Source organism: Pollachius pollachius (genome assembly GCF_949987615.1).
Source record: "Pollachius pollachius genome assembly, chromosome: 3".
Lineage (NCBI taxonomy): Eukaryota > Metazoa > Chordata > Actinopteri > Gadiformes > Gadidae > Pollachius > Pollachius pollachius.
The window spans coordinates 31,344,342-31,371,080 of record NC_136936.1 but is presented as its reverse complement, the minus strand read 5'-3'; the positions used below and the strand labels follow the sequence as shown (position 1 = coordinate 31,371,080).

The 26,739-nt window shown below is 41.3% G+C and overlaps 1 protein-coding gene across 1 annotated transcript; it reads left to right on the top strand.

Annotated features, from left to right (window-relative positions):
* LOC307072851 (sacsin-like) lies at positions 1 to 26,739 on the top strand. Its single transcript, XM_079732381.1, has 8 exons — positions 1 to 61; positions 680 to 725; positions 8,438 to 8,525; positions 9,467 to 9,578; positions 12,970 to 13,116; positions 13,238 to 14,669; positions 15,191 to 15,279; positions 15,368 to 26,739. Exons 2-8 carry the CDS (start codon positions 697 to 699, stop codon positions 26,209 to 26,211), a joined length of 12,741 nt encoding a protein of 4,246 aa, XP_079588507.1. The 5' UTR covers positions 1 to 61; positions 680 to 696; the 3' UTR covers positions 26,212 to 26,739.

Below are 26,739 nucleotides of genomic sequence, written 5' to 3'. Positions count from 1 at the left end.
GGGAGCGCGGGGCTTATCCTCTGACAGTTCACTCTGCTGCACTCCTACAACCAGGAATGAGGTAGGCTACACTTATTTAACCAAACTTATCCATTATAATAGTGCCGTTAATATTGTATTATTGTCATGTTCACCTTTAGATGATACTTCTTTATTTGATTATTATTAAGCCGACTTATATCAGGGACCTTCTCGTCAAAGAACGTACGCAAGCACGCTAACACACACACATATAGGCTATATGGTTATGATGTATTAGGGTCCAGGTAGTAGTCCTGTTCTAAGCGATATTTTATTCTAGGACTACGCCCAGCCTGGGACGTATAAGTGTGTGTGTTAGCGTGCTTGCGTACGTGTGCGTGGTTGGGTGCATGTGTGTGGGTGCCTTTGTATTGAATAATTATTTTGAGTAAAATTGATTTTAATCAGCCATCATTTCAATTCTGAAGGCAAAATGAGGAAACAAAGCAGAATCGGACACTAAGCAGTTAACTTATAGCATTAACACATGAGGAGTCGGTCACATGACTTGTCGATTCCGACGCTCCTTTTGGCTCGTGTTGGAGTCACCTGTCCATTGACGTTCCCGCCAAGATCGCTAATTGCAACAAGGTTATTGGTTGATGGACCTCATCAACCATAACACTGGCTGTCTCTTTATTCTGTTCCTTTTTTACAGGAATCTCGACAGGAACCATGAGTTTTAAGACGCCCATGGAAACTCGGTAAGTTGGATCTGTTATCTTTTAAAATATGTAAGTGGCCTGAAAACGCAATGCATATTGTTGCGTTCTTGAAGAAAGTAGTCTAATCCGGATCGCTTTTAACTCTATTTGTTAAAGTATTTCGGTATGGTAACTATGAAGCAAAAGGAGGGGAATTGTATGGACACGCGTGTGAGCGATAAACAGCAGGCCTCTGTACCTAACTCCCTAGTATGGACTGCCGGATGTTTCTGATCTCGTTGGCTTCAGTTCCTGGTTTTATACCGAGTAGGCGTGGCCTATGTGACGTATTGGTTTCGCCCTCCTCACCTGTCTAAAGGTGCTGCCCTCTGTGGCTGGAATAGTTATTGCAACTTATATGTCAGATCCTGCTTCCTAGTGGCTATGTGTGGGTAGCTTATGTGTTCGATCATACTTCCTAGTGGCTATGTGTGGGTAGCTTATGTGTTCGATCATACTTCCTAGTGGCTATGTGTGGGTAGCTTATGTGTTTAAAATACTTAACAATATACAATACAATTACAGTACACATCACGTATTGCTGTGGTGGTGCTTAAGGGGGAGCGATGAATTATCATATACATGAAGAGTTTTCAGGATATTTATCTGGGCATTAGAAAGTTTGAAAGTTTGACAAAGTTTTTGTATAAATACAATAATCACACAATTATTTAATGTGGCAACCCCCTCGTCGTCGGCTGGGATTTCTCAATGAGATGCTCACACAGTGTTGCAGTGCAACGATTTATTTCGTCCCGCTCAAGAAAAACGGAAAAAGGAATATAACTTAGGTTCTTCCACAATGGGGAATAAGGGTGCGGGGGCCGCCTGGTCAGGTCCGTTCTCGGAGTCGGCGGGGAATCCGCTCCCGACGCCTCCGGCTCACTCCTGTAGGGAAACGTTTGTAGTTAGACTTACAGCCGGCGTTCCTTTGCTACAACGTCTTTCTCCAACCCGTTCCCCCGGTGTCCCCAATACCTGTGATTGCCCGTGTCCGCTTGATGAGCGATCCAGCGCAGCTGCGCTGAACGGTAGGTATCTCCCGTTGACTACCTGCCCGCGGAGAGGGTGCTGGTCAGGGTGCTGGGGCGGCTTGTCCATGGCCAACGAAGTGGGGTTGCCACAGTAAGCTGTAATCATTTAAAACTGATATGATTAGAAGAACATAATTTACAAACATACTAGAAATGAAAACACAATGAATAGGTTGCAACTCAAAATACCTTAAATTCATTGATTCTAAACATTATTACCCATCATCGATCAATACACACAACCTCGTACCCATCCTGAGAATTCAGTTTTACACAACCAGTTGTCAAAGTCTGAAGGCTGGTTAATTTGTCATGTCAGATCCGTCACCTCCAGTTATTCAGTGGAGTAGTGCAAGGATAGGTTTCTTTAGATTACAAGTAGCCTACTATGCCCATCACTTACTCCTGTGTGTTTACTTTAGAGCACAGGCTACATTCTGATTCTGCTCTCTGCACCACCTCATACACCATCTCATACACCACCTCGTACACCACCTCTACACCACCTCGTACACCACCTCATACATGACCTCATACACCACCTCATAAACCACCTCATACATGACATACACCACCTCAAAATACCACCTCATACACCACCTCTACACCATCTATTACATGACCTCACACACCAACCTCAAACACAACCTCATACACCACTTCATACATGACCTAATACACCACCTCATACATGATATCATACACCTCCTAATACACCAACTCATACACCACCTCAAAAAAACACCTTGTACACCACCTCATGCTCCACCTCATACATGACCTCATACACCACCTCTACACCAACTCACACACCAAATCAGTGTCATGCAAACGGCATGTTCTGAAATAATATTTTAAGTAAACTTGGGTAACATTAAATGCTTTTCTAAAGACGGATGAAGGATTGGGTGGCGTGTCAATGGACGGTTTGACCTGAATTTTGACTTGCTTGACTAAGGGAAGGGCCTCGACTAGACTTGGATTGGATTCTCATCGCAGTGACTTGAGACTTGCTTGTGACTTCAAATGTGTGCCTTACTCCCAGCTCTGAACCCTACACATAAATATGTACCACTTCAATTGACAACATTCATAAACAAGCAACTTCTGGGGGAATTTCTTTATAAAGCGCATGTCTGTTTTATACTATTTTTTTTATACTGCACGTGCGCTTTACTAAAGCGCACCTCGCTTGGGTAAAGTTGGGTAACCGCACACGCTTTAAGTAAGTCGCACGAACGCTTTACGTAAGTCGCACGCACACTTTACTAAGTCGCACTCGCGTTTTAAGTTAGTCGCATGCACGCTTTAAGTAGGTCGCACGCACGCTTTAAGTTAGTCGCACGCACGCGTGCTTTAGTAAGTCGCACGTGCACTTTAGTGAGATGCACGTGCGCTTTCGTAAGTTACACGCACGTTTAAGTAAATCACACGCACGATTTTAGCAGTGTCGGGGTAGTTACTCAAAGAGTATTTTTTTTACTAGTTACTTCTGTAAATTGTAATGAGATTACTTTACTAGTTACTGCATTTGAAAAGTAACTTCACTACTTTACTTTCCTGCTTCTTAATTTACTGCAGATACATGGACAATAATATCCCTGTCTGCACAAAGAAATATGCCTCCCTCCTCCCATAAAGGAGTCTATGGTTAGGTCAATCAATAGCAACACACAAGTTTCGAAACACAGGCTTTGGGAAAGATGAGAACAAAAATGAAGTGGTCAATGAAAAATATAAAAATAAAGGTCAGTTCATCCCATAAAATTAAAACAGAAATGCACTTAAGCGGCGGTGACACATGCTGTAACTTTATGTGATAGTCCAAAGGCTTAATGAACCTGATCTATTTCGCAAGCTACGACATCGTAACTGTGTCTTACTCTCACCCTCTTGCAGGCAAGAGCAGCCTTCTCACATTTAAAACTAATGCTGTCTATCCAGTGCACCGTCATTCCTAAGTAACTTTTGTTGTTGGCGGACCAAATGTCCGCGGTGGCGGACACATGATCCATGAACTCGAAAGTTATTTTGAGCTTTGATTCCATGTCGGAATAACACTCGTGTCGGATGTTGGCTTGCGAGTCGCGGGTATTTTATCTAGTATTTTTCTAAATCTGGGCGATTCAATGGTCGACATGACAAGCATGGCTTATAAAATGAACCCTGCAACCAGCCTGTTAATGTCTTTCTGTGTTACCTGCTTCTGCGCTCCGCTCCAACGCTTGAACTCTCCTTCGCACAAGCAGCTACGTCACTCAAATCGATCGCTATGGCAACGTGCCGAAACAAGCAGGCGAAGCACACACACAGGCAGCATGCATGCACGCACCACTTAAACAGATCAAGGGTCTCATTTATAAAACTGTGCGTGGGATCGTTACTAAAAGTGTACGTACGCTCAAAAGCCAAGTTTTGCGTGCTCAAAAAAATATTCTGACTTATAAAACCCTGCGTACGCACACCTCTAAGCAATCTTTGCTTTATAAATCAGAGTGCCTTCAAGTGTGCGCAGCTGAATCAGCTTCACGTTCCGCCCTGTACACGCCCCTTTTTTATGGAGCCAGTATCCTGCCATAATTCAAACCTGAAAAAAAAAGTTTCAAAGGCTTGTAAGTCTGGGTTTGAAAACTCAACACCTTGTAAAAAAGGTTTTGCAACACTGAAAAAAGAGATTATAGCCTGAAAAAAAATTAAAACATCTGCAAACATGATTTTGTGTTCTATTTTATCTTCTTCATCATTTTCACCAACACAGTTTCAAAGTTTCAAAAATGTCACCAGCGCATTTGCAGAGTTTCAAATCTGGCACTGTTCTAACAGTGTATTTCATTGTTTCCCGGTTTTGAAACCTTGTAAATGGGATTCTGCAAACAGGTGTTCATACATTGAGAAATAAGTTTTGAAAGGTTGAATATTTTTTTTAAAAACTTGTAAAGGTGTAAATTTACACCATTGCAATGTATTTTTTCAGAACTGACTTTTCAGCACTGACTTTTCAGAGATTTGACCACACAGGCGCAAGCTTTGAGTCACGTGATTATTGGCAGTGTTCTGTCGCGCATTCGTTTTGAAACTCCCTGACAGTCGAAGGTCTGAAATCGTTGATCTGAAAAAAGGAAAAAAAAAAAACGTTCCTGGGGGCGGGACCATTTGGCTCTAAACCTATTGGTTGCTCTCTGCTGACGTACATTCCAATCACGTGTGCCGTTGACCGGGCTGTGCGTGATTGACAGTGCTCTGCCGATGACAAGAATAACAAGCGACCAGCGCGGTTGATTTTGTTCTCTATTTTCTGGAACCATGGCTGGGTACGGAAACCGTAAAGGGGCACCGGGGAAAATAAATAAATTAACGTTTCTCGTGAGCACGAGAAAGTATCTCATGAGCACGGGGAAGTATCGTGCGCATATCACTGGCAGTGTGTGTGTGTGTGCGTGTGTGTGTGTGGGGTCGACGAGCGAGCGATAGCGTGCGTGTCAGTTTTGAGTCCGGTTGTGTGTAAGAATCAAGTATCCAGCCTGTCAAGAATCGGTGGCCGCTTCATTCCAACCATATTCCGACCTATAAGCCACTTTCTCGTGCTCACCAGTTACTTTCTCGTGCTCACGAGAAACGTTAATTTTTTATTTATTTTCCCCGGTGCCCCTTTACGGTTTCCGTACCCAGCCATGGTTCCAGAAAATGGAAAACAAAATCAACCGCACAGGTCGCTTGTTATTCTTGTCATCGGCAGAGCACTGTCAATCACGCACAGCCCGGTCAACGGCACACGTGATTGGAATGTACGTCAGCAGAGAGCAACCAATAGGTTTAGAGCCAAATGGTCCCGCCCCCAGGAACGTTTTTTTTTTTTCCTTTTTGCAGATCAACGATTTCAGACCATCGACTGTCAGGGAGTTTCAAAACGAATGCGCGACAGAACACTGCCAATAATCACGTGACTCAAAGCTTGCGCCTGTGTGGTCAAATCTCTGAAAAGTCAGTGCTGAAAAGTCAGTTCTGAAAAAATACATTGCAATCGTGTAAATTTACACCTTTACAAGTTTTTAAAAATAAATATTCAACATTTTAAAACTTATTTCTCAATGTATGAACACCTGTTTGCAGAATCCCATTTACAAGGTTTCAAAACCGGGAAACAATGAAATACACTGTTAGAACAGTGCCAGATTTGAAACTGCAAATGCGCTGGTGACATTTTTGAAACTTTGAAAATGTGCTGGTGTTGAGTTTTCAAACCCAGACTTACAAGCCTTTGAAACTTTTTTTTTGAGGTTTGAATTATGGCAGGATACTGGCTCCATACTTTTTAACCATAAACGGTCAATGCAAACGACCTCATGAATGCGATCTGCATATAAATCAGACTCAGATGCAAGTATTATGTCTGGTCGGAAACAATGGCAGAAGGACTGAGAAAAGCAAAAAAGCGAAATTTCACGGAGGTAGAAGTGGAGACACTTGTGGGTGAGGTGGAGGCTCGAAAAGTAGTTTTGTTCGGCGGTCACGGGATTGGGATCACTAACAACAAAAAGCAGAGTTAGTGGCAACATGTTGCTGCAGCAGTGAATTCTGTCAGTGGCACGGAGCGCGCAGTCCCAGAATTAAAAAAGAAGTGGTCTGACATAAAGGTATATATTTTTATGTACCAATAAATCGTTATGGTCCCTGAAGACCCTCTCCCTCCGAATCCTGCCATTTGCATGGTCCTCCAGCAGTGCCAGCAGTGCCATGGTGCAGCATTATGCACGGGGCTCACCGCTGTATTTATAGGGTTACGGTAATAAGACTGACCGAGAACACCTTGGATAATCAGTTTGTAATCACCCACGTTAAATGTTCTTGAACATAACCCCTTTTTAATGCCTGATTTGTCATGAAAAGCATCAAGAGGAACGGACAATAATGAGGAGCATGTGGCTTGGTTTTCCACACTTGGGATTTAATTGGCATTTGATTATGTGTTTACAGTGTCACATAAAAATATTATGTTATTGACACATGTTGGACAGATGCTTTATTCCATGCAGTCGCGCCGTCAGTGGACCGTATGGAGTGACGGGATTAAATATAGAGAATTTTGATTTTGAATTTTCATTTCGATTCTAAGGAGATGTTTCTGGAGTTATAACTGAGAAATAACGCAGTTGACTTAAATTATTCTGATTACATAGATTTGAGCAACTCTGTCCATTATCGTACAGCACAATACATTAGCAATTTTAGTCAAGATGACCAGCATTATTTGTTCCGTGCGGGGCTGCCATAACAACTGGAAAAAAAGACGGGTGTCCTTGCAACAATACTGTGTTGTACACGGGAAAACCAGGGCAGAATGTTGTGGGGCAACCTCGAGGGCGTAACTTTGGGTCTACCATTGGGGGGGTTAAACTCCAGCATATTTATTTTTCATTTGTTTATTTATTTATTTAATAATTTTCTTGTGTAAAACATTCCAATTATCCGTTCTTGTATTCGAAATACATTGCAATACTTTTACTGATTTTGGCTACTTTTTTGACTATTTATGCCATAATGACACAGTAGTTAAATTCAGTGTTTAAGCGCTAGCCAGCAGTGGCAGCTTCCACTTAATTGATTTTGTGTGTGTGTTCACTATCTTATGAAAAAAGTATGCAAGAACTTAAAGATTAATCAATTGCATCACTGTATTGGCACCTACATGCAGCAAATGTATTTTGCACAATTCATGGCAATTCAAAGCATGGCAAACTGATTTCACATATTGGTGGGCATCACCAGTTAAAACTAACAAAATCTAAACAAAAGCATGTAAATACAAAAGAAGGCCTATCTGTAAATCTCATTTGAAGGTATGCTACAACATATTAGGCTGCAACTTAACACACATACCATACCAAGTATTTGACTAAAAGAAACAGGATGCTATACTGACGTCTATTCTGCCAGCAACTATAGTACTACTAGCACACTATAGTACACACCTCACATTGACCCAGGAAAACACCCAAACCCTCACCCAGGCAGGTGCACACCTCACATTGGCCCAGGTACAAACCTCAGCTATCAGCTATGTACACTACCTATATGTTCCCATTTATCTAGTTTATTCAGTTATCTACTAGGGATGGGTCAGAATATCAGATTATTTGATTATTCGTTCCAGAGGGTCAAAGTCGATTTCTAACATTTTTCCCATTCAAGTAAACAATAATTAACGGACGGAACTAATGTTGGACACCTTGAAGGGCATTATCCCACTTATACCATGGTCACTTGCCAAAGAAAATAAATTATGATCATTCATTTATATTTTCATGGGTTTTACAATCCAAATATAAAGTTATAACTTTTTTTCCCTGATAACGCCTGAGGGTTTGACTAATACCTGGAATAATCATTACCCTCCCGTAAGGTTCTTATGCCACGGAAACATTGTTCACTCCTCCAGTAAATAGGACGGAACTTAGCTACGACTTGGCAACGGGAAGTATTGTAGTCCTCTCCGCTATTACTGTAATCCGTAACTTTGTAACTCGTTACCCCCAACACTGGATTTTAGTAAATCGTCACACGGGTTACCTGTTGCTTCGATTTTAATATATAATTCTTTAATATAAATTCTTCAGCTTGATTATTATTTAAAATCTATTTAGTCATCATGTTACATGAAGTTTGTGATTTCTGTTGCAGAAATTCCTTTGGGGCAACAGCGCCACCATTCATTGACTACCTGAAAGATATTCTGAGAAGATATCCAGATGGTGGACAAATTCTGAAGGTAAGTGTGAATTTATTGTATTGTTTCAGTTGTATTTACGGAAGACTGCCAACCATCTTTCCAGAAGGGGAGTTTGCTGGTTAACATTTGTATTTATTATCAGCTAGTTGTCTGGTCGTCTACACTGAGGGTAACCTGTCGGTTATATGATCAGCTGCTTCTGTCTGGTCGCGTACACTGAGGAGGGTAACCCGTCAGTTCTATGATCAGCTGCTTCTGTCTGGTCATCTACACTGAGGAGGGTAAAATGTCAGTTCTCCCATAAAGACTCATTCACTAAGAAATGCAAATCAAGATTAATTTCAGATTATAACATAAGAGAGAATGTCTTTGCATGATAAGTCTTTGGTGAAGCCCTGTCACGGATCGAGGACAATGTGTGGACTCGGCATAAACTGCCAGGACTAGCAGGGGCGGAGCCTTCCCCTGGACAGGTAGACTGGGACAGACCTGTTGGTGGTGGGGTGGGAGGGGGAGCATTGAACAAAAATACCTAGGCAGCAAAGAAGGTGAGTTAGACTACTCTTTATAAAGAAGGTGTAGGCAGGTGATTGGCAGAGGGATTAACAACTGAGGGAATGACGCGCGTGAGTTTGAGTCTTCCTGGTAGAACATGCGCTCAAGCTTAAATTTCTATGATCAGCTGCTTAGTACCGATCAGATAGTACCAAATTATTATATTATTGACTTCAACTCTGGTTGTGTTGTTACTAACCATGCAAACTCCCCTTCTCGAAGCACAATGATGAATATGGATTTAATCCACTCGTCTGACTTTGAGTAAAACAGGCAAACGCTAATTTATCGATATCTCGGTGTATCTCTTTATTTCGGCTAATACCCAGAGGTCAGAGAGCTCCTGACAACAGCATAATAACAAATAACGGAATAACCCAACAGCATCTTAATGTGTATTATTCCTATCCCCAATGTTTACACAGGAGCTGATCCAAAATGCTGATGATGCCGGAGCCACAAGAGTTGTTTTCATCCATGATGAGAGGAATTATGGTCACGAGAGTATTTTGACTGATGAATTTGGAAAATATCAAGGTATGTATTATTTTAGGAAAAAATATTTGGTCAACTATTTATCCATTATACATTCCCAAGAAAATGGTTTAATTAGGGGGCCATGTGTTTTTATTATAATCCCGCCACTTTCTCTTTTGAGCATAACCACTCAGTCGTCTACCACATGGTAGAGCGCAGTGTTTCAATTATTCCTAAAACAATTTTAATGTATGAGGCAAATATGAGAATATGAGAATGAGATGGATAAGAAAAATAAATCATTGAACAGTTTCCTACCAATTGTACTGTTGCCATGTAATCATAATAAAATATGAACATCTGTAGTCTAGGCCCTACACAACGGTGGCCCAACCTTTTCTGAACCACTATCATCTTTTACATTTTGCTAAGATCTACCAGTCCAAATAGGGAGCAATATTACTGATAACCTACATACGTTGCCAGATTGATAACTTCACTGCTAAGCTTTTCCTGTCACTCTCCAGCTCGCTAACCTTCATTTGCTAAACCGTGCACTGGTTTAGCGTGCACTTAACAACAGAAAGTGGGGGAAATAGATAAAAAAGGGAAAGAAAGAGAAGCTAAAACTGTTAAATTGTTAAGATGTGTTGAGATATCTGTTTTTGAAATTGGTTGAGACTGTTAAAACATTCACAAAGAAAAAGGGGAAACTCAAGCTGCTGCTATACTTTAGCAGTATATAATTTTTCTTTATTTTAAGATTATTATTATATTTTTTTTCACTTTTTTGAATTTAAATGCAGCAGCGCTTCTTTTCCTTGAAGAGATTAGTTTCAGTTGAGTCAGTTGAACCTCCTTAAATAATCCATATCTTCAGAATTATCTGTATAATTGTATAAAAGTGACAATAAATATTGTCAAAATGTTTTTGAATTGTTCTTCCTATATTGATCTGACAGTCATTGATTACATGCAGACGTTGATACAACTACTAGGCTACTTCAATATATATCACACTGAATCATAACGCAAGCTAGACATTATGATGTTCCAGACCTTTGCTTGAGGACATTTTCTCTAACTGGACCTATTTGAATTTTAGTTGAATACCCCTGATAGTGATACTAGCTGCACAAACGATATGCCTTATGAAAGGTATGGTATTGATTGATGTTTATTATTATAATAATTATTAGATTTATAATAATCCCGCCCGTTTTTTAAACCAGCCGAAATTGTCTGTACTTGCCTAATGCTAATTTTTCCAGCCTAACGTTATTAAAAGTAGTCCAATTTAGCGAGAAAAACTGCCCAAGATGGCAACACTGCCTGTACGTCCTCGAGCTCTAACCTCAGTGTAAATCAATGGGACCAACTGAAAACAAGCAGACACGGAACTTAAACTGTGATTTTAAAGGTAATCAGAATTCTGTTTTCAGATTATTAAAGATACAAGTGTGTTGATTTGTTTAACCTTTGAACGAAGGTTAACGATGAAACATTGACCAAGTTACCAAGTCTGAAGTAGTGTCAGAGAATGGGCGGACCGCTGCGCTGTCCTCCCATTGACTTCCATTGTAAAAAATAGTATTTTAAATGTAGAATATCTTAAAAAGTATAAAATATTTTAAAGGTCCCATGGTATGAAAATCTCACTTTATGTGGTTTTCTAACATTAATATGACTTCCGCTAGCCTGCCTATCGTCCCCAAGTGGCTAAAACTTGCGTTCGGTGTAAAACGAGTCAAGTTACCTCCCCTTTCTCTGCCTTAGCCGCCTAGAGAATTTGGCCCGCCAATGAGACAATGAGCTATGACCGTGCGTGCGCCACATGTGTGTGTGCGTGTGCGATTACACACACTGTACCACCAAGTGTCGTACACTTCTTTGTTATTTGGATAACCGTTCTGCTGTTGGTGTTATGGCGCATAACACGTTGGACTCTCGTCTCTGGTATTTCCACAACGAGACTCGTAGTGGGGGTTATTTCAGCCATGGTTGAGAAGGAATTGGGGGAAAGGAACTTTGGCTTTGACTCCCTGAAGCACATGAACCACGACATGGAGGAGATTGTTGCCTTCGATTGTCTCCCGCTTGAGCCCCGCTTCCCGCTGCCCGCTGCCGACGCGGTGGTCCCTCGTCAGTGAGGCTCCAGCGGGAGACAAGCGCGGTCAACAATTGCGGGCAACAATCCCTTTCTCCTCCATGTCGTGGTTCAGTCTACTTCAGATTGATGTGGATGTGGAAGAACCAGAGACGTCGGAGAACGACGCATTTGAGATTCATTTGAGATTCCTATTATCGTCTGGAGGCGCACACAGCTTTTGTGCGCACACAGCTTTTTTTTTTTTTAGCGCGCGATTCCAATCTAATATGAAAATTTAGAAATTGGAATAGAGTCTTTAGGTGAAAATTTGAGGAAGGAGATAGGTCCCAAAGTTTGTAGAAAATAATAAAGAAGAAAGAAAGAAAGAATAAAATTTAAGAAGAATAATAGTTGGGCGCTGCATGCAGCACTCACCTTTTAACATCATACCCACTAGGTATCTTATACGGTCTGAAGAAAGCTTGTGTATGGTCTACAACTTCTGGCAGTGTAAGCACGATCCTTGAGAAATACTACTTCCAACTGGTCTGAAACAAACATGGTACAGATCATACTGAGCTAACTTGAGTCTGCCTTGAGAAACTCCCTGAAACAAAAGCACCGTCAAGGGCCCCATCCAGCACTTTGGCTTAAAGGGGACATATTATACCACCAGGTGTGAGTGTGATTAGCAGTTACAACCCGTTTTGAAAATCTGCGTCTTCTGACATCACTAGTGGGCATGTCCACCTGGATGTATGCTTGATAGATGAGCAACGTTTGCTTCAGTCCACCTGGTAGGCTGGTAGACTGATCTATCCAGCACACATCTAGGTGGACTTGCCCACTAGTGCTGCCAGAAGACGCAGATTTTCAAAGTGGCCTAGTAAGCTGGCAGAAGGTTGAATTTCGACAGTGGCTCTATTACTTGAAGTGACCTCCAGCAGTCATACTGCTGAATTCACCAAATGAGGGCTGCATGCCTGACACCATTTAATGCTGTTCGCAGCTGTATTTATTATTATTATTATTATTAGGCTGCAATGCACAAAGTGTGAGGCACCCTATTTTAATAGTTCATGTTTTTTATGTATTATTCTTCAGCGTTTTCCTATCGAGCCATAACTGTCCGATAGCATTTTATGAAACCAGACCACAATGGTAGAGGGTGATTAATGATGCTGCCTCTGTTTTGCTAAATGGTCGCACCAATAGAATGAAACTGAAAACTTTAAACAAGCAACTCTCCCTTTCCCCTAGAGCCATGAACTTTGCGCACATGTGTGTGTAACTTTATTGTTATTATGATGAGACCTATATAATGGATCATTGCTTTATTCATTTAATTATTTTGTCATTTAGGTCCTGCTCTCTTTGCCTTCAACGATGCAAGGTTCACTTCAGAGGACTGGCAAGGTATTCAAGCTACAGGAAGAAGCGTCAAGCGAAAGGACCCAAACAAAGTTGGGCGCTTTGGGATCGGCTTCAACTCTGTGTACCACATCACAGGTACAACCAATCGAATGTGCTAAATTTCCCCCACAACTTCTGCAGGATCAGCAGTGTTTTCCGTGCATTCTACAGTATATTCTATTTCTATATAAACTATTTAATTTCCTTTTATTCTCAGATGTGCCATGGATCTTAAGCTCAGACCATCTAGCGGTGCTAGATCCCCATGAAAAACTTTTTGGACAAGGACATGGGGGCTATCAGTGGTCTTTAGCCAATAATAAAGACCAGGAAACTTTGAAGACTATCGAGGATCAATTCAGGCCATTCCAAAACATTGTCGAACATCTATTACAAAAGCAGTGGATCGAGGTCCTCGAAAACCAGCACTTCGATGGGACACTTTTCCGATTTCCTTTGCGCAATGAGATATCTAAAATCTCAGATAATTTGTATAATTCTGACAAAGTTGCCCAGCTTTTTGACAGCTTTATTGCAGATGCAGAGTTATGTCCTTTGTTTTTAAAAAGTGTGCAATCCGTGTCTTTAATTCACGTCACGGCAGACAGCTGTGTCAATGTCATGCTTGAGGTGACTAGCTCATGTTCTGAAGGAGCAGTTTTGGAGTCAAGTGATGGATCAATCATCAAGAGCTCAACACACTTTAAAGACATAACTATCAGATCAGAAGGCCGTGAAGAAACCAAAAATTGGCTCTTGACTACTTGTTGTCTGAAAGAGGGCAATGTGCAGAAATTGGATTCACTGGCAGAGAAGCTGAGTTTTCTACCACAAGTTGACTTGGCGTTTCCATGTGGTCAGAATAAAGACAGTAGTGACAGTAGATTGAGTTGCTTTCTCCCACTTCCTAACAATGAATCCAACAAGACTGGACTTCCACTTTATGTAAACGCATGCTTCGGCCTCACAGACAACCGAAGACATATCAAGTGGCAAGAAGAAGATCAGAAACACGACGAGGGTGCCATGTGGAATGAATTGCTGGTCAAAGAGGTGCTTCCACAAGCATATCTCATGATCCTTAAAGATGCCATTGAATTATCCAAAAACTCTGAGCTCCCTCTCTGCTCTGTGTATGGTCTTTGGCCAGACTTAACACACCTTGAGCATAAAGAAAAATGGCATTCAGTTGCCCAGAATGTTTTACAATGCTTATTTAGGGAGAATATTGCTGTGCTCTCTCTTGCTGCAGATGAAAAAAGATTTGTCTGTCCTTCAGAAGCTGTGCTGCCCTGCGATTCTTCAACAAGCCCTAAAGTGTCAGCTGCCATTCAAAACGTTTTGTTTTCCTGTGGAGTTAATCTTGTGAAAATCCCAGAATGGGTGGATAGAGCGATTGAGAGGGCATACCCACATCCTGAATCCTTGAAACGAGTCACTCCAACTTTTCTCCGGACCATTGTCCACAAAGCAGATTTGCAGAATGTAACAAAAGAGGACAAGATATCTCTTTTAGAATATGTTTTAAGCGATGGAACATACGAAGAACTCCAGGGCCTTCCACTGCTTCCTCTCAGTGATGGTGCTTTCAGATCCTTTACGAACAAAGAGGAAGACGTCGCTTTCATCGATAGCCAAGACTTTCCAAGGTAAAATACCCGTTTTGCTTGATAACCAATCTATAACCTTCCCCTGTGTCTGTAATTAGTATGGTTTGATTATTTGTAGTAATAGCACATAGAAAATAGCAGATAGCACAATTTTAACAGCATTCTTCCTGAAGTGTTTATTTACAGCATATTAATAACTTAAATTAAATCATTAACCCCTTTCACACTTGCAGCCACATGCCGGTAATTAACAGCAGCCAAGCATTAAATTGGAGATTTATTATTTTCAAATTGCAGTGATTCCGGGGCAATGGTAACAAGTAATTTCCAGGAAATTACAACAGAGGTTTATAACTGCATTGCCAGTGCTGTTTGAATGATTGCATTCCGCTGAAAAGAGAGGTGTGTCTTATGCGAACGCAGACACTGCTATCTTTTACTAGTAATCCTTATCCGTTAATGTAACATATCTGTGTGTGTGAAAAGTGCTAGTGTGCTGTTGGTAGCTGTCATCTATACTCTTAGATAGTTAACATGAAAGCCAACTCATTCCTCGACAGGTCCCTGCTGCCTGGTTGCAAACACTTGTTCATCCCTCAGGACCTGAGCACCACCTGCCAATCACATCTGAAAATGCTGGCCACAAGAGGTCGGCATGTGGTTTTGTGTATCATGTATTTAAATTAATAACCAATTTGCATGCATTTAATACTGTTTTCCAATGGTCTTTTTTCCAGATATATTCAACATCATCAACATTGACGCAGACAAGGTCACTGACCTGGCAAAGAGGTATTTGCCTACGGATTGGAAACAGGGAATGGAGCATGTCACCTGGGAAATTGCAAACTGCCGGCATCCACCAGCCGGATGGCTTCAAGAGTTCTGGAAATTCCTTAACACTCATTTCAGAGAGTTAAGTGGTTTCACTGGCATGCCTTTAATATCCATTGAGTCCCAAGTGGACCCCACACAGCCCATGTTACTCGCAAGAATACAACAGAACACAACCCTAATTTTTCAGAGAAGCAAACATAATAGCTTGCCACAGCAGATTGCTGAATGGGTGAGAAAGGTTGGCGGCACTGTTGTGAGAGGAGGAGAGTGGCTTAAACATGAAGACATAGACTCTTATGTGCTGCCCCCTTGTCCACGGAGTGTCCTTCAGGTCTTCGTGAACACAGATTCTGATCATCTCATCAACGTTATTCAGTCAGTTTCTCATGATGACAGAGAGGAACTTAAGAACTATCTCTGTCACCTGGATTCTCCCTCAGCCAGAGAGCAAGATGTTCTCTCAAAGTTACCTTTGTTCCAGACCATGAAGGGATCATTGGTTGATTCTCAATCAAAGCAGGCTGTGATTTTGGGTTCCGGGTTAACGATCCCAACAGAACTCCCTATGCCTGACCATGTGATACAGTGTGTCACTGAGGCCGACCGCAGACTCCTACAACTACTCAACATTGATATCCTTGATACACCTCAAGCAGCTAGTCTACTGATTAATTGTGTTCAGTGTGATGCTTTCGGAAAGGATGCTACAGAGAAAACAATGACATGGATTTTAGAGCATGGTGGTAACCTGTTCTCTCAAAATAAAGCCTTAAAAGCCAAATGTAAGGAGCTGAACTTCATTCACTTCAATGGAGGCTGGAAAAAGGCATCACAATTATTTGATCCTAGAATTGAAACCTTCAAGGATCTTTTTCCTTTGGACTTTTTCCCACCAGCCATGTACACACAAACAGCACAAATGCTTCAGAGTTTAACAGAACTTGGATTGCTAAACAAGGAAGCAGATATCACTACTTTGCATTTGTTGGATACTGTCAAACAGATTGAGAATTTGCAACTTAACTCTTACAAGAAGGCTGTCAAAAGGGCTGAGGTCATTCTTTGCCTGCTCAATAACAATGATGTGCTGTCCAAATTCTCTAAACCACAGCTCAAAAGCCTGTTGATGATGAAATGGGTGCCATGTGTTGAACCAGGACAACAAAACAAGGAGAGACTTGGTTTCTTCTGTCCACATGAAATAGGACATACAAAGTATGAGGACATTGTTGGGCATGTAATGCCCCTGAAAAAAGAGTTTAGTGAGAAGGTACGCAATAAACTTGGCATCACACACTTGCCCCCACCTCTTAAAGTGTTGGAAAACATGTCAGTGATGTCATCAATTGCATATACACTAATCGATCCAGATACAGATGTGGATTTCAACAGGAAGCTACATAGTACTTACATGTACATGCAAGGTCACATTCATGAGTTTGCAGAAATTGTGACCAAGGATACAAAGTGGTTATGGGCACACAAAAAGTTTGTTTCTCCTGTGGATCTAGTTCTTGACTACCCTCCAAATCTAGATCTAAGTTCTTACATTAGGAAAATTCCAAAAGAATTTCTTCCTTACCAGAAGTTGCTCATCCATTTTGGATTAAGGCAGCGCCTTTCAAGAGAAGAAATAGTTGGCATTCTTAGTCAGATCAAACACTCCATTGAAGAAAGGCACATACCAGTTCTGAGTCCTGGTGAGCTAAAAATGGCGATTGATATACTCAATTGGATGGGGAGAGAGAAGAGAGTTGTTGAAGAAGACATCCCTGTTCCAGTCATTACCGATGATGAACATTTTACCTTAAAGCCACTGTCAACAACGGTCTTCTGTGACATCAGCAGAGATGGTTTGGAGGCACTCAATAATCATCAGGAAGAATTCTATGTCATTCATGCAGAGATACCAAGAGCCACTGCTGAGTGGCTGAAGATCCCACTGCTCAGCACTCGGATACTTAGCCCTGAGATGTTAGGAATACAACAGTGTGGACAGTCAGAACCGATAACAATGCGGATTAAAAACATTCTGAATGAATATGACGAGGAACATGACATCTTTAAAGAGCTGATTCAAAATGCTGAGGATGCTAGAGCAAAGGCATGTAGGTTCATGGTCGATTTCAGGGTGCACAAAGAACCACCAGAAAGTCTTATTGACCCTGGAATGACTGCTTGTCAGGGGCCTTGTCTTTGGTCATATAATGATGAGCAATTCACAGAGGATGATTGGACCAATATCGTCAGAGTAGGATCTGCCTCAAAAGAAAACATGGTTGATAAAATTGGAAAGTTTGGCCTTGGGTTCAATACAGTGTATCATGTGACGGACTGTCCCTCCATCCTTAGTGGCAATCATCTACTCATGCTGGATCCAAATGTTACACACCTGAAGAAGCACATAAAGGAAAAAACGAATCCTGGAATTAAGCTGGACCTAACCCACTGTGATTTCCACAAGTGGTTTCCAGGGCAGTTCAAATCGTATGAAAACATCTTTGATTGCCATTTTAGCAGGCTCAGCACTGATAAACCCTACCAAGGTACTCTCATCAAACTACCCTTCCGAACACAAGAAGAGGCTTTCAAGTCAGAAATAAGCACTAAAGTGTATGACAGGGTCAATATTGTTGGTTTCCAAAATAATTTCATGAGCAATTCACAAATGTACCTGCTCTTTCTAAAAAACATAAATACAGTTTCTCTACAAAATATCACAAAAAATGCCTCAACTCCTCCACAAGATGACCAAATACAGACTAAATTTAATGTTTCAAAGACCATTGTGAGTATCATGAAGATACCAGACCAAATGTTAAAAGAGCAAAATGAAGGAGTTGAAAGCCTGGTCAGTGAAAATAAAAAATGCTACGAATTAACTGACTGTCACACAGCCCAAATTGTCCAAATTGAACAACAAGAAAGTGGATCAGTCAAGTTCTGGCTCCTATACAATTGCTTTGGAACACAACAGTGCCTCAAAATGATTCATGACAAAAACAAGGAAGCCAAGTTCACTCTGCCTGTTGGTGGGATTGCTGTGACTCTCGACAAAAATCCCAATTCAGAGAAATGGATGCCATCAAAAGAAGAACTAATCGGTCAAGCCTTTTGCTTCCTCCCTCTCTCCATTCAAACGGGTCTTCCAGTGAATCTGAATGGGTCATTTGCAGTGACTTCAAATCGGAAGGCTCTATGGGCAAGCGGAGTGAAAAATGAGTGGAACAAGGCTCTCCTTCAGGACCCTGCAAAATCAGCATATATCACTGTGCTCTCCATATTGAAGAACATGTCTCAAGACAAAGACTTGGAAGGCTATAGTTACTTCATCTATTGGCCTGATCGGGAAAAAGTGACAAAACCATTTCAACCGTTGGTGGATGCTTTTTACTCTGCTGTCGTCCATCAAAATGCACCAGAGATCTTCAGTGATGGCGAGCATTGGTGTTGCTTCAACAAGGCCATCTTTTTACATGAAAGTATTGAAGAGAACAAGGAAATTGGTGGACTTGCAATGAGAGTAGCGCAAAGCCATGTGAAAGCGCCCAACCATGTGGTTCCTCTTCCAATTTGGCTGAGAAACAGCTTCAAAAAGGCTGGCTTCCAAAAAGATATAGAGAGCAGAACATGGAACTGGGAGACATTTTATGAAGAGGCTGTGTTTAGGAATCTAGCTACCATGGATTCTGAAAGTAGGAATGCTCTTGTGCTGCATGCCATTGACCTCGACTTGACTGAAATTGATGACCTACTGATGCACCATCCATGCATTCCTACAAAGGGTGGACAACTTCAATGCACCAAGAAAGTTGTTAATCCTACTGGAAAAGTCGCCTGTCTTTTTCAACAGACAGAAGGACGCTTGCTTGACGGAACCAACATTGACTTTAGTGCCCCTAAAAGAGTGCAACGCTTGTTGGAACTTGGAATGTTGAGTGACTATATCCCATTGGAAGAGATTGCACACAAAGTTGGCAGCATCAATTATGTGTGGAAAAAAGACAAAAACAAAGCATGTGTACAATTGAAATGTATTATGGAACAGTTGAGGGGTCATCTGCCTGACAAGGACTCACTCTACTGGGAATCAATCAGGAACACTGCATTTCTTCCAGCCTTTTCTCCAGAGTCGGAAAGGGTCACACTTCAGAAGCCCATTGATGTTTTTAATGAAAAATACCGCCACCTTGTGAACATGACAGAGCCTGTGCTTGATCACACCAACTTGGAAACATACAAAGTTGATCCAGTCTTAAACATTTTGAGAGTTCGTCAGAGTCCACCACTTGAGACAGTGCTACAACAGCTGGAAAGCACTAGTTTAAAAAACCAGAGCTCCAACGAAACAAGGCTTCATGAGATAGCCAGTAAATGCTATACATTTCTCGATCAGTGGCTCAAGCAGTATGGAGATACCCCACTCATTTCAGAAAGGGCACATTCATTTCCGTTCATTCTCGTTGGCTGCAAGTTTGTACATGCACAATGTGTGGCAGAAAATGAGGACTTTGAGGCAAAGCCATACCTTCATGTACTTCCATCGGTCTTTGCTGGTTTCAAGAGCCTCTGGGAGAGTGTTGGCATTCAAAAGAAATTCACAAGAAGTCAGTATCTCACTGTTATCGAGGGATTACATGCCTCACATAGACAGAAGCCCCTTTCCAAGCCAGACCTCAATATCTGCCTCACAGTATTGAGGGGTTTGTATACGAAGAAAGAACAAATAAAAGACTGTCTCATCCCCAATGAGCATGGGGTTCTGCAACCTGCAGCAGAGTTATCCTTCAATGACAGTCCCTGGATGCCGCTCAATTTAGGAGTGACACTGTGCCATGAGGACTTTACTCGAGTGATGGCACGCCATTTTGGAATCAAGACAACCAAACATCAAACTCTGGAAAATTCCTTAGTTGCAAACATGTCACCATTTGTCTTTGAGTTTGAGCAGCGAGAGGAACTGACAGTGAGAATAAAAAACATTATTGCGGCCTATCCATCCAAGAAAGATATCCTGAAAGAGCTAATTCAAAATGCTGATGATGCAGAAGCCACAGAAATCCACCTGGTCTGGGACAAAAGACAGCACGGAACAAAAAAAACCTTTGGAAAGAAGTGGAACCATCTGCAGGGCCCTGCATTGTGTGTCTACAACAACAAGGTGTTCTCTGATGCAGATCTGAAAGGCATCCAGCAGCTGGGAGAAGGTGGCAAACACAACACTCCAGGCAAAACAGGAAAATATGGAATTGGATTCAACTCTGTGTATAACATAACGGATTGCCCTTCTATCTTAACTGGAGATAAAATACTCTGCATTTCTGATCCAAATCAAACATACATTGAACATACATCAGGGAAAACTGCTGGCTGTGGGTACAAGCTTGATTCAGTTTTTAAGAACACATACCTTGATGTCTACAAGTCATTTCTGCCCAAGGAATTTACTCTTGAAGACGGAACGATGTTCAGATTACCGCTGCGAATTGGTACAATGGCAAACAACTCTAAAATCTCAGCCCAGGGTATCACTGACCACGACATTGAAGATTTGTTCTCGGCCCTTCTTGATGATCCAGAGGGTTTGATTCTCTTCTCAAAAAATATTCAGAAAATACAACTCCATAAAATTGAAGACTCTGGAAAACTAGAACATCTATTCAAGGTTGAAAAAAGCATACAAGACAAAAGCTGCAAGGAAAAAACTCATTTTCAAATGAAACTACAAAATGCCTTGAAATCAGACGGTTCAGTTACACCATACCAGGCAATTTACAGAATACAGATTTCAACGTCCTCCAACAGCAAAAGTGAATGGGTAATTGCAGATCAATTTGGATCACTTAGAGGTGACACTGGTAGACGGTTAGACAAGCTGCCTCAAGCATCAGTTGCTGCATGTGTGCACTGCAAGCCTTACAAAGAGGAGAATTTCAAAGGTAGAACCTTTTGTACCCTTCCTCTACCTGTTCAAACTGGTCTTCCCGTCCATGTGAATGGGAACTTTGAAGTAGACTCATCCAGGAGGGACCTATGGAAAGAGGATGGCAAAAGTTTGAAAGTAGACTGGAATGGAGTATTGAAAATCGATGTCATAGCTCCCCTGTACGCAGACCTGCTTCATAACATCTGCCGAACCAATCCAGAGAGGAACATGTGTTCCACAAGTGGAGACAGTCATTGTCTCCACAATTATCTTCAGTTTTTCCCATTTGTTTCACAAGTTATTGCTCCGGACTGGCAAGAAATGATACATGAAGTTTACAGATCAATTTGCAACAAGGCTCTTGATGTCATTCCAGTGTCGAAGAGCACAGTACGAATCATCTCATATAAGTCAGTTAGGGAGTACTCTTTTGAGTGGTGTAATGTCAAAGAGGCAGAACAAACTGATGCACCTCATTTGTCCCTAGAGGAAGAAATCAACCCCATGTTGGAGAGGCTTGGAATGAAATTGGTTTCTTTTTCTAGCGATATGGCAAACATTTGGGAAAGTTTCAAAGCTGCTGGGGTGAAAGTTAGGTCTGTAAGCCCTTCAACTGTGAACGATTTTCTTCGAGAAAAGCCCCTCAATGATCCTACCAAAACCACGAAGGGTTTACCATTGCCAATCAAACAAACACTAATTCAAGATGGAAAAACATGCGCTAAACTGTTGAGTTTCTGCTTGAAAGACAATGGCTTGAATGTTAAGGAGAACACACCTTGTTCAATTAGTGGACTCCCTCTTCTTCTAACAAATGACCAAGTTTTGAGGGTGTTTGATTCCAGCGATCCTAAACTAATCACCAGATATCATTCTCTGTTTTGCGGATATGAGAAGGATTTTGTTGATTATTTGACCAATGCAATGCACATTGAAGTTCTACAACCCAAATATGTTAAAAAGTTAACAATTCCTGATGCAGAGAAGTATCTGAAAGCCATACTTCCCCGTCTCCTTAAAGACTGTGAGGTTGATCCACTTTTTGGTCTCCATGTACCAAACGCAGCAATACAGAAGTGGTTGATAAGTGCTTGGCAGTTTTTCACAAGTGAAATATCCCAATGTATGACATTTAGTACAGTCCGGGAGCTATTTGATGGCTGTCAAATGCTGCCAGTTGTGTGCCCAAGGTCAAATAACAAACCCTTCTTGCAAACAATGATGAGCATGCCAAGTGTGATTCAATTGAGCTTGAATGAGGGCATACAAAACATCCTGTTTAAACTCGGATGCATGAGGCTTGACATTTCACTCTTCGTAAGGCTTGGATCACAAGTACCAACAGTGCTACACACTGAACTATTGAATACAAGTGATCAAAGTGCTGTGTTGGACTTGGTTTTCAAACTGAATCCTTCTGAGTTTTGCAACCTTTCTAAATACGAGCTAAATGAGCTACAGGGGTTTCTACAGCTTGGACTATTGAAATCAAAGGACAAGAGTCAGTATCAGAGAAAAGTCAAATCTTTGCCAATATTTGAAACACCAGATGGAAAGCGAGTCAGGATTGATGGACCTGGACAGGTATTCATTGTCAACGGCACGCCAAGCTTTCCAGACTTGTTCAATCTGAAAAAGAGCAGCAGCACTTTTCTCAAACAAAGTTCAGTAAATGAGCAACTCTCTGAAAAATTCCAGATCCCAATCCTTTCTGATCTTCAGTATTTTGTTATGTTCATCCTGCCTGTCATGCATGCACTCACAGAGGAACAGATTCTTCGCTCCATCAAAATGTTGTTGTTACTGCAAATCGATTCGGATTATCCTAAACATGAAGCAAACATCATCTCCTCAATGAAGGGAGTGAAGCTGATCCGCAGTATCCAAGGAAATTCAGAGATGGCATCATTCTACTTTGATGACCATGTGAAGTTGTACAACATCATGTTGCCTCAAGGGAAATTTGTGCCTCAGAGATTTTGGAAGGCAATTTGTGACACATCATCCATGAAAATACAAGCAAGAGAATTCGTTAAGAAACTGGGAATGAAACATTCTGTATCAAAGAATGAAATCATTGCTTTTGCATACCAAATCGAATCTGAGTCTAAAGGGAACTGTGAACTGGCAGACTTAAAACTAAAATCATCAAAACTGCTGAGTACTGCAATGAAAAAGGCAGGAAATGACAAGGCACAAGAAATTGACAAAAAATTTATCAAGTCCTTGGCTGACATCAAATTCCTTTTACCAGTGCAAATAAGAAAAGATCTATGCACCTTTCAACGTCCAGCTGCGGTTGGGAGAGCTGTAGCTCTCAGGGGGTCATTGATTGGAAATAATCATCAGCATTTGATTTGGACTTCCATGCCAATCATAGATTTGCCATGTTACAACCCAAATTACAAAGAAATTATAGAAATGGCTGGAGCCTTTGAAGAACCACCCATGCTGTCTGTCACCACAAACATGGCGAACGTCTGCCAGTTACCTTGTCAGTCTGAGGATCTCAAGAAAATCAGGGCTGTTGTTTTCAGGCATTCATATGCCTACTTACAAAATACCACATTTCCAGTTAATAGATTAACTGGCCTGCCTGTTGTGTTGGCTGAAAATGACACAAAACTTGTAAAAGCTGAAGAGACTTCCCTTGGACTGCCCAACAACTTGGACTTCAGGCCCTACTTGTACAAAATCCAGCCAAATGATGTAATGTATGCAGACTTCTTTAAGAGAATTGGTGTGACTGAGGTACCAACAGTAGAGCAGTATTGTCACGCTCTCACAGCAGTTTTCCACGATTCATGTGAAAAACAAACACCAAACTCAAATCAAAAGGACACCATCAGGCGGGCTGTTGAGGGGATATTCCTCCTACTACGACAGAAAAAAGAATCCCCCCTCACATTTTCGGAGATGTTGTACCTCCCGTCAAAAGAATGCAAACTATACCCCTCAAATAAACTCTACTTTAATGACACAGTATTTCAGGCAAGCAGGCTGGAGAAAGCATTGGAAAATAAGTTGCCGCTACTTGCAAGCCTTAGGATATGCCATTTGGGGGACGATATGTATGAGCATCGTCAACTGGTACAAATGTTGCCAGAAAATCTTCAGCCCAAAATGCTCTCTCAGTGTACTGAGGAACGTTTGGGAAAATCAAGCATGCACATTTGTCAGTACGGAAAAAGCTGTGAATTCAGTGGATGGTTTGAGAAACATCTGTCATCTATAGCCTTCCGACATGGACTTATCTGTCTCCTGAGAGAACAGTCAAAAGGTGAAATCACACAAGAAGATGCTGGCAACATGTATGAGCAGACGTTTGGCAGTATTCAAATCATCTGCTGCAGGAGCCTTGAAACAGAGCTGTGTTTGGATCAACAGCCACTGAACGATACACTGGCGGAGACTGAAGTCTACGTCAAAAAAGGACAACAAGGATGCACCTTTTATTTGAAACACAACAATGACATGGCTCCAAAAGTGATGAATGAAATAATCTTGACAATGACAAAAGAGATAAATGCTCTATTAGGGAACAAACTTTCCTCCAATCATCTACCTGTCCTTGGGGTTCTTTTGATGTGTGACAGCCTGCCGGAGGTCCAGCAAAAGCTGGCAAAGCATGGAATTCATGACAGCGCAGAAGCGGACAACTCTGCTCTCTACCCAGCAGAACCTGGGAGTGTTATCCCAGATGAATGGCTCGACTGCCTTGATATGAACATGCTCAATAACTTTGAAGAAGGCGAACATGTTGGCTATTTGAGCAATGACATCTACATTTATGCAGTTATTGTCAAGCAACTGCCTGGAGCCACTGACGCACAACTGTCACGCAGGTATGAAATCCAAACCAACAACAAAGAGTTCATCAAAGTGAGTTCGCTTGAGCTCTATCAGTTCATACGAGAAAAGAAGCCCAAATTGAAAAAGATGAGCATTAAATCAGGAGCATCCTGCATGGTACTGGAGCTACATGAAGGATCAGAGTGGAATAGAAAAGAGGAGTTTGCTGAGGAAACATCCTCACCTGGCAGGACGTTGCCAGCATCTTTTGATGAAGCCAAAAGGGAAATTGACAAATGTTTGGAAGAAATCTGGACCCTTTCCAAGGAGGAGAAACATGGAGCCATAAAAAGACTGTACCTCAGATGGCACCCTGACAAAAACCCAGAGTGCATTGAGATTTCCACTGAGGCATTTAAATATCTGAAGAACAGAATTGATGAACTGACAAACAGTAAAACTGCAGATTCCTCAAAGCCTGAATGGAACGGGAACTTCAGGGATTTCTATGGAAATTGGAATCAGGAGGCCAGGCGGCACAGGAATGGCCGGGAGCGATTTTATGAAAACTATCGCTCTTATAGTTACAACTTCTGGACACATCATGAAAATGTCCCAAGGCCAAACCGAGCAGAGGCCCAGCGTTGGCTGCAGCAGGCACGCTGTGATTTGGCGGCAGCTGAGAATGACATTGGCAGTGGGAGCACGGAATGGTGTTTGTTCAAGGTTCACCAAATCATGGAAAAGGCTCTCATCGCTGCAGAGTACAAAAAAAAAGGGAAACGTTCTGCTAACTGCACCATCTCCATCATGGCGGCACGAGTTGCCTGCTTCGATCCTCGATTAAGGGAGCTGACTCAAATAGTGGACGGTGTAAAGTTGCTTGGAGTGGATGCACAGAAAACTCAATACCCTGACAATGCTTCCCCTATCATTCCTCATGAACGGTTCAAGGAAACGGATGAGCGGCCAGCCGTGGATTTGGCTTCAGAGCTTCTGTGCATGATAGAGGCTTATGTTCATTAAGAATTTGTGATTAAATGCTGTTTTCATCTTATTTTCTTTTATTTATTTTATCTTAAAATTCCATAAACAAAATGTGGAAATAAATCCTGAGAGTGGTATATATATCAGATATATTATTTGCATTTGAGATATATCTTTATATTTTTTATATATCTAGGTATCATTTAATTAGGATAATTTTATAATTCTATGCATCGTTGTATGTTGTGTTATGGTTATGTACACACTTTTCACTCTTTATTGAACAAACATGTCAACAAACTTAATGATTCCTTAATGACCAATGAAATAATTTACTGTTTTGCAGTTTTTGTTTCCATATACTCTATTATTTTACTGTTAATGTAAACATTGTTATGTTTGATGCATTTTTTGATTTTATTAAATCCTTTGAGGATAAATGAATTGCTCTATATACACATTGAAATGGATGCATTACCTTTTAAAACTTCCTCGATATGTGAAATGTTCCAATCGTCTTTCTATAAATGTTACTATGAATAATAAAGGGTAATAAACAAAGGATTC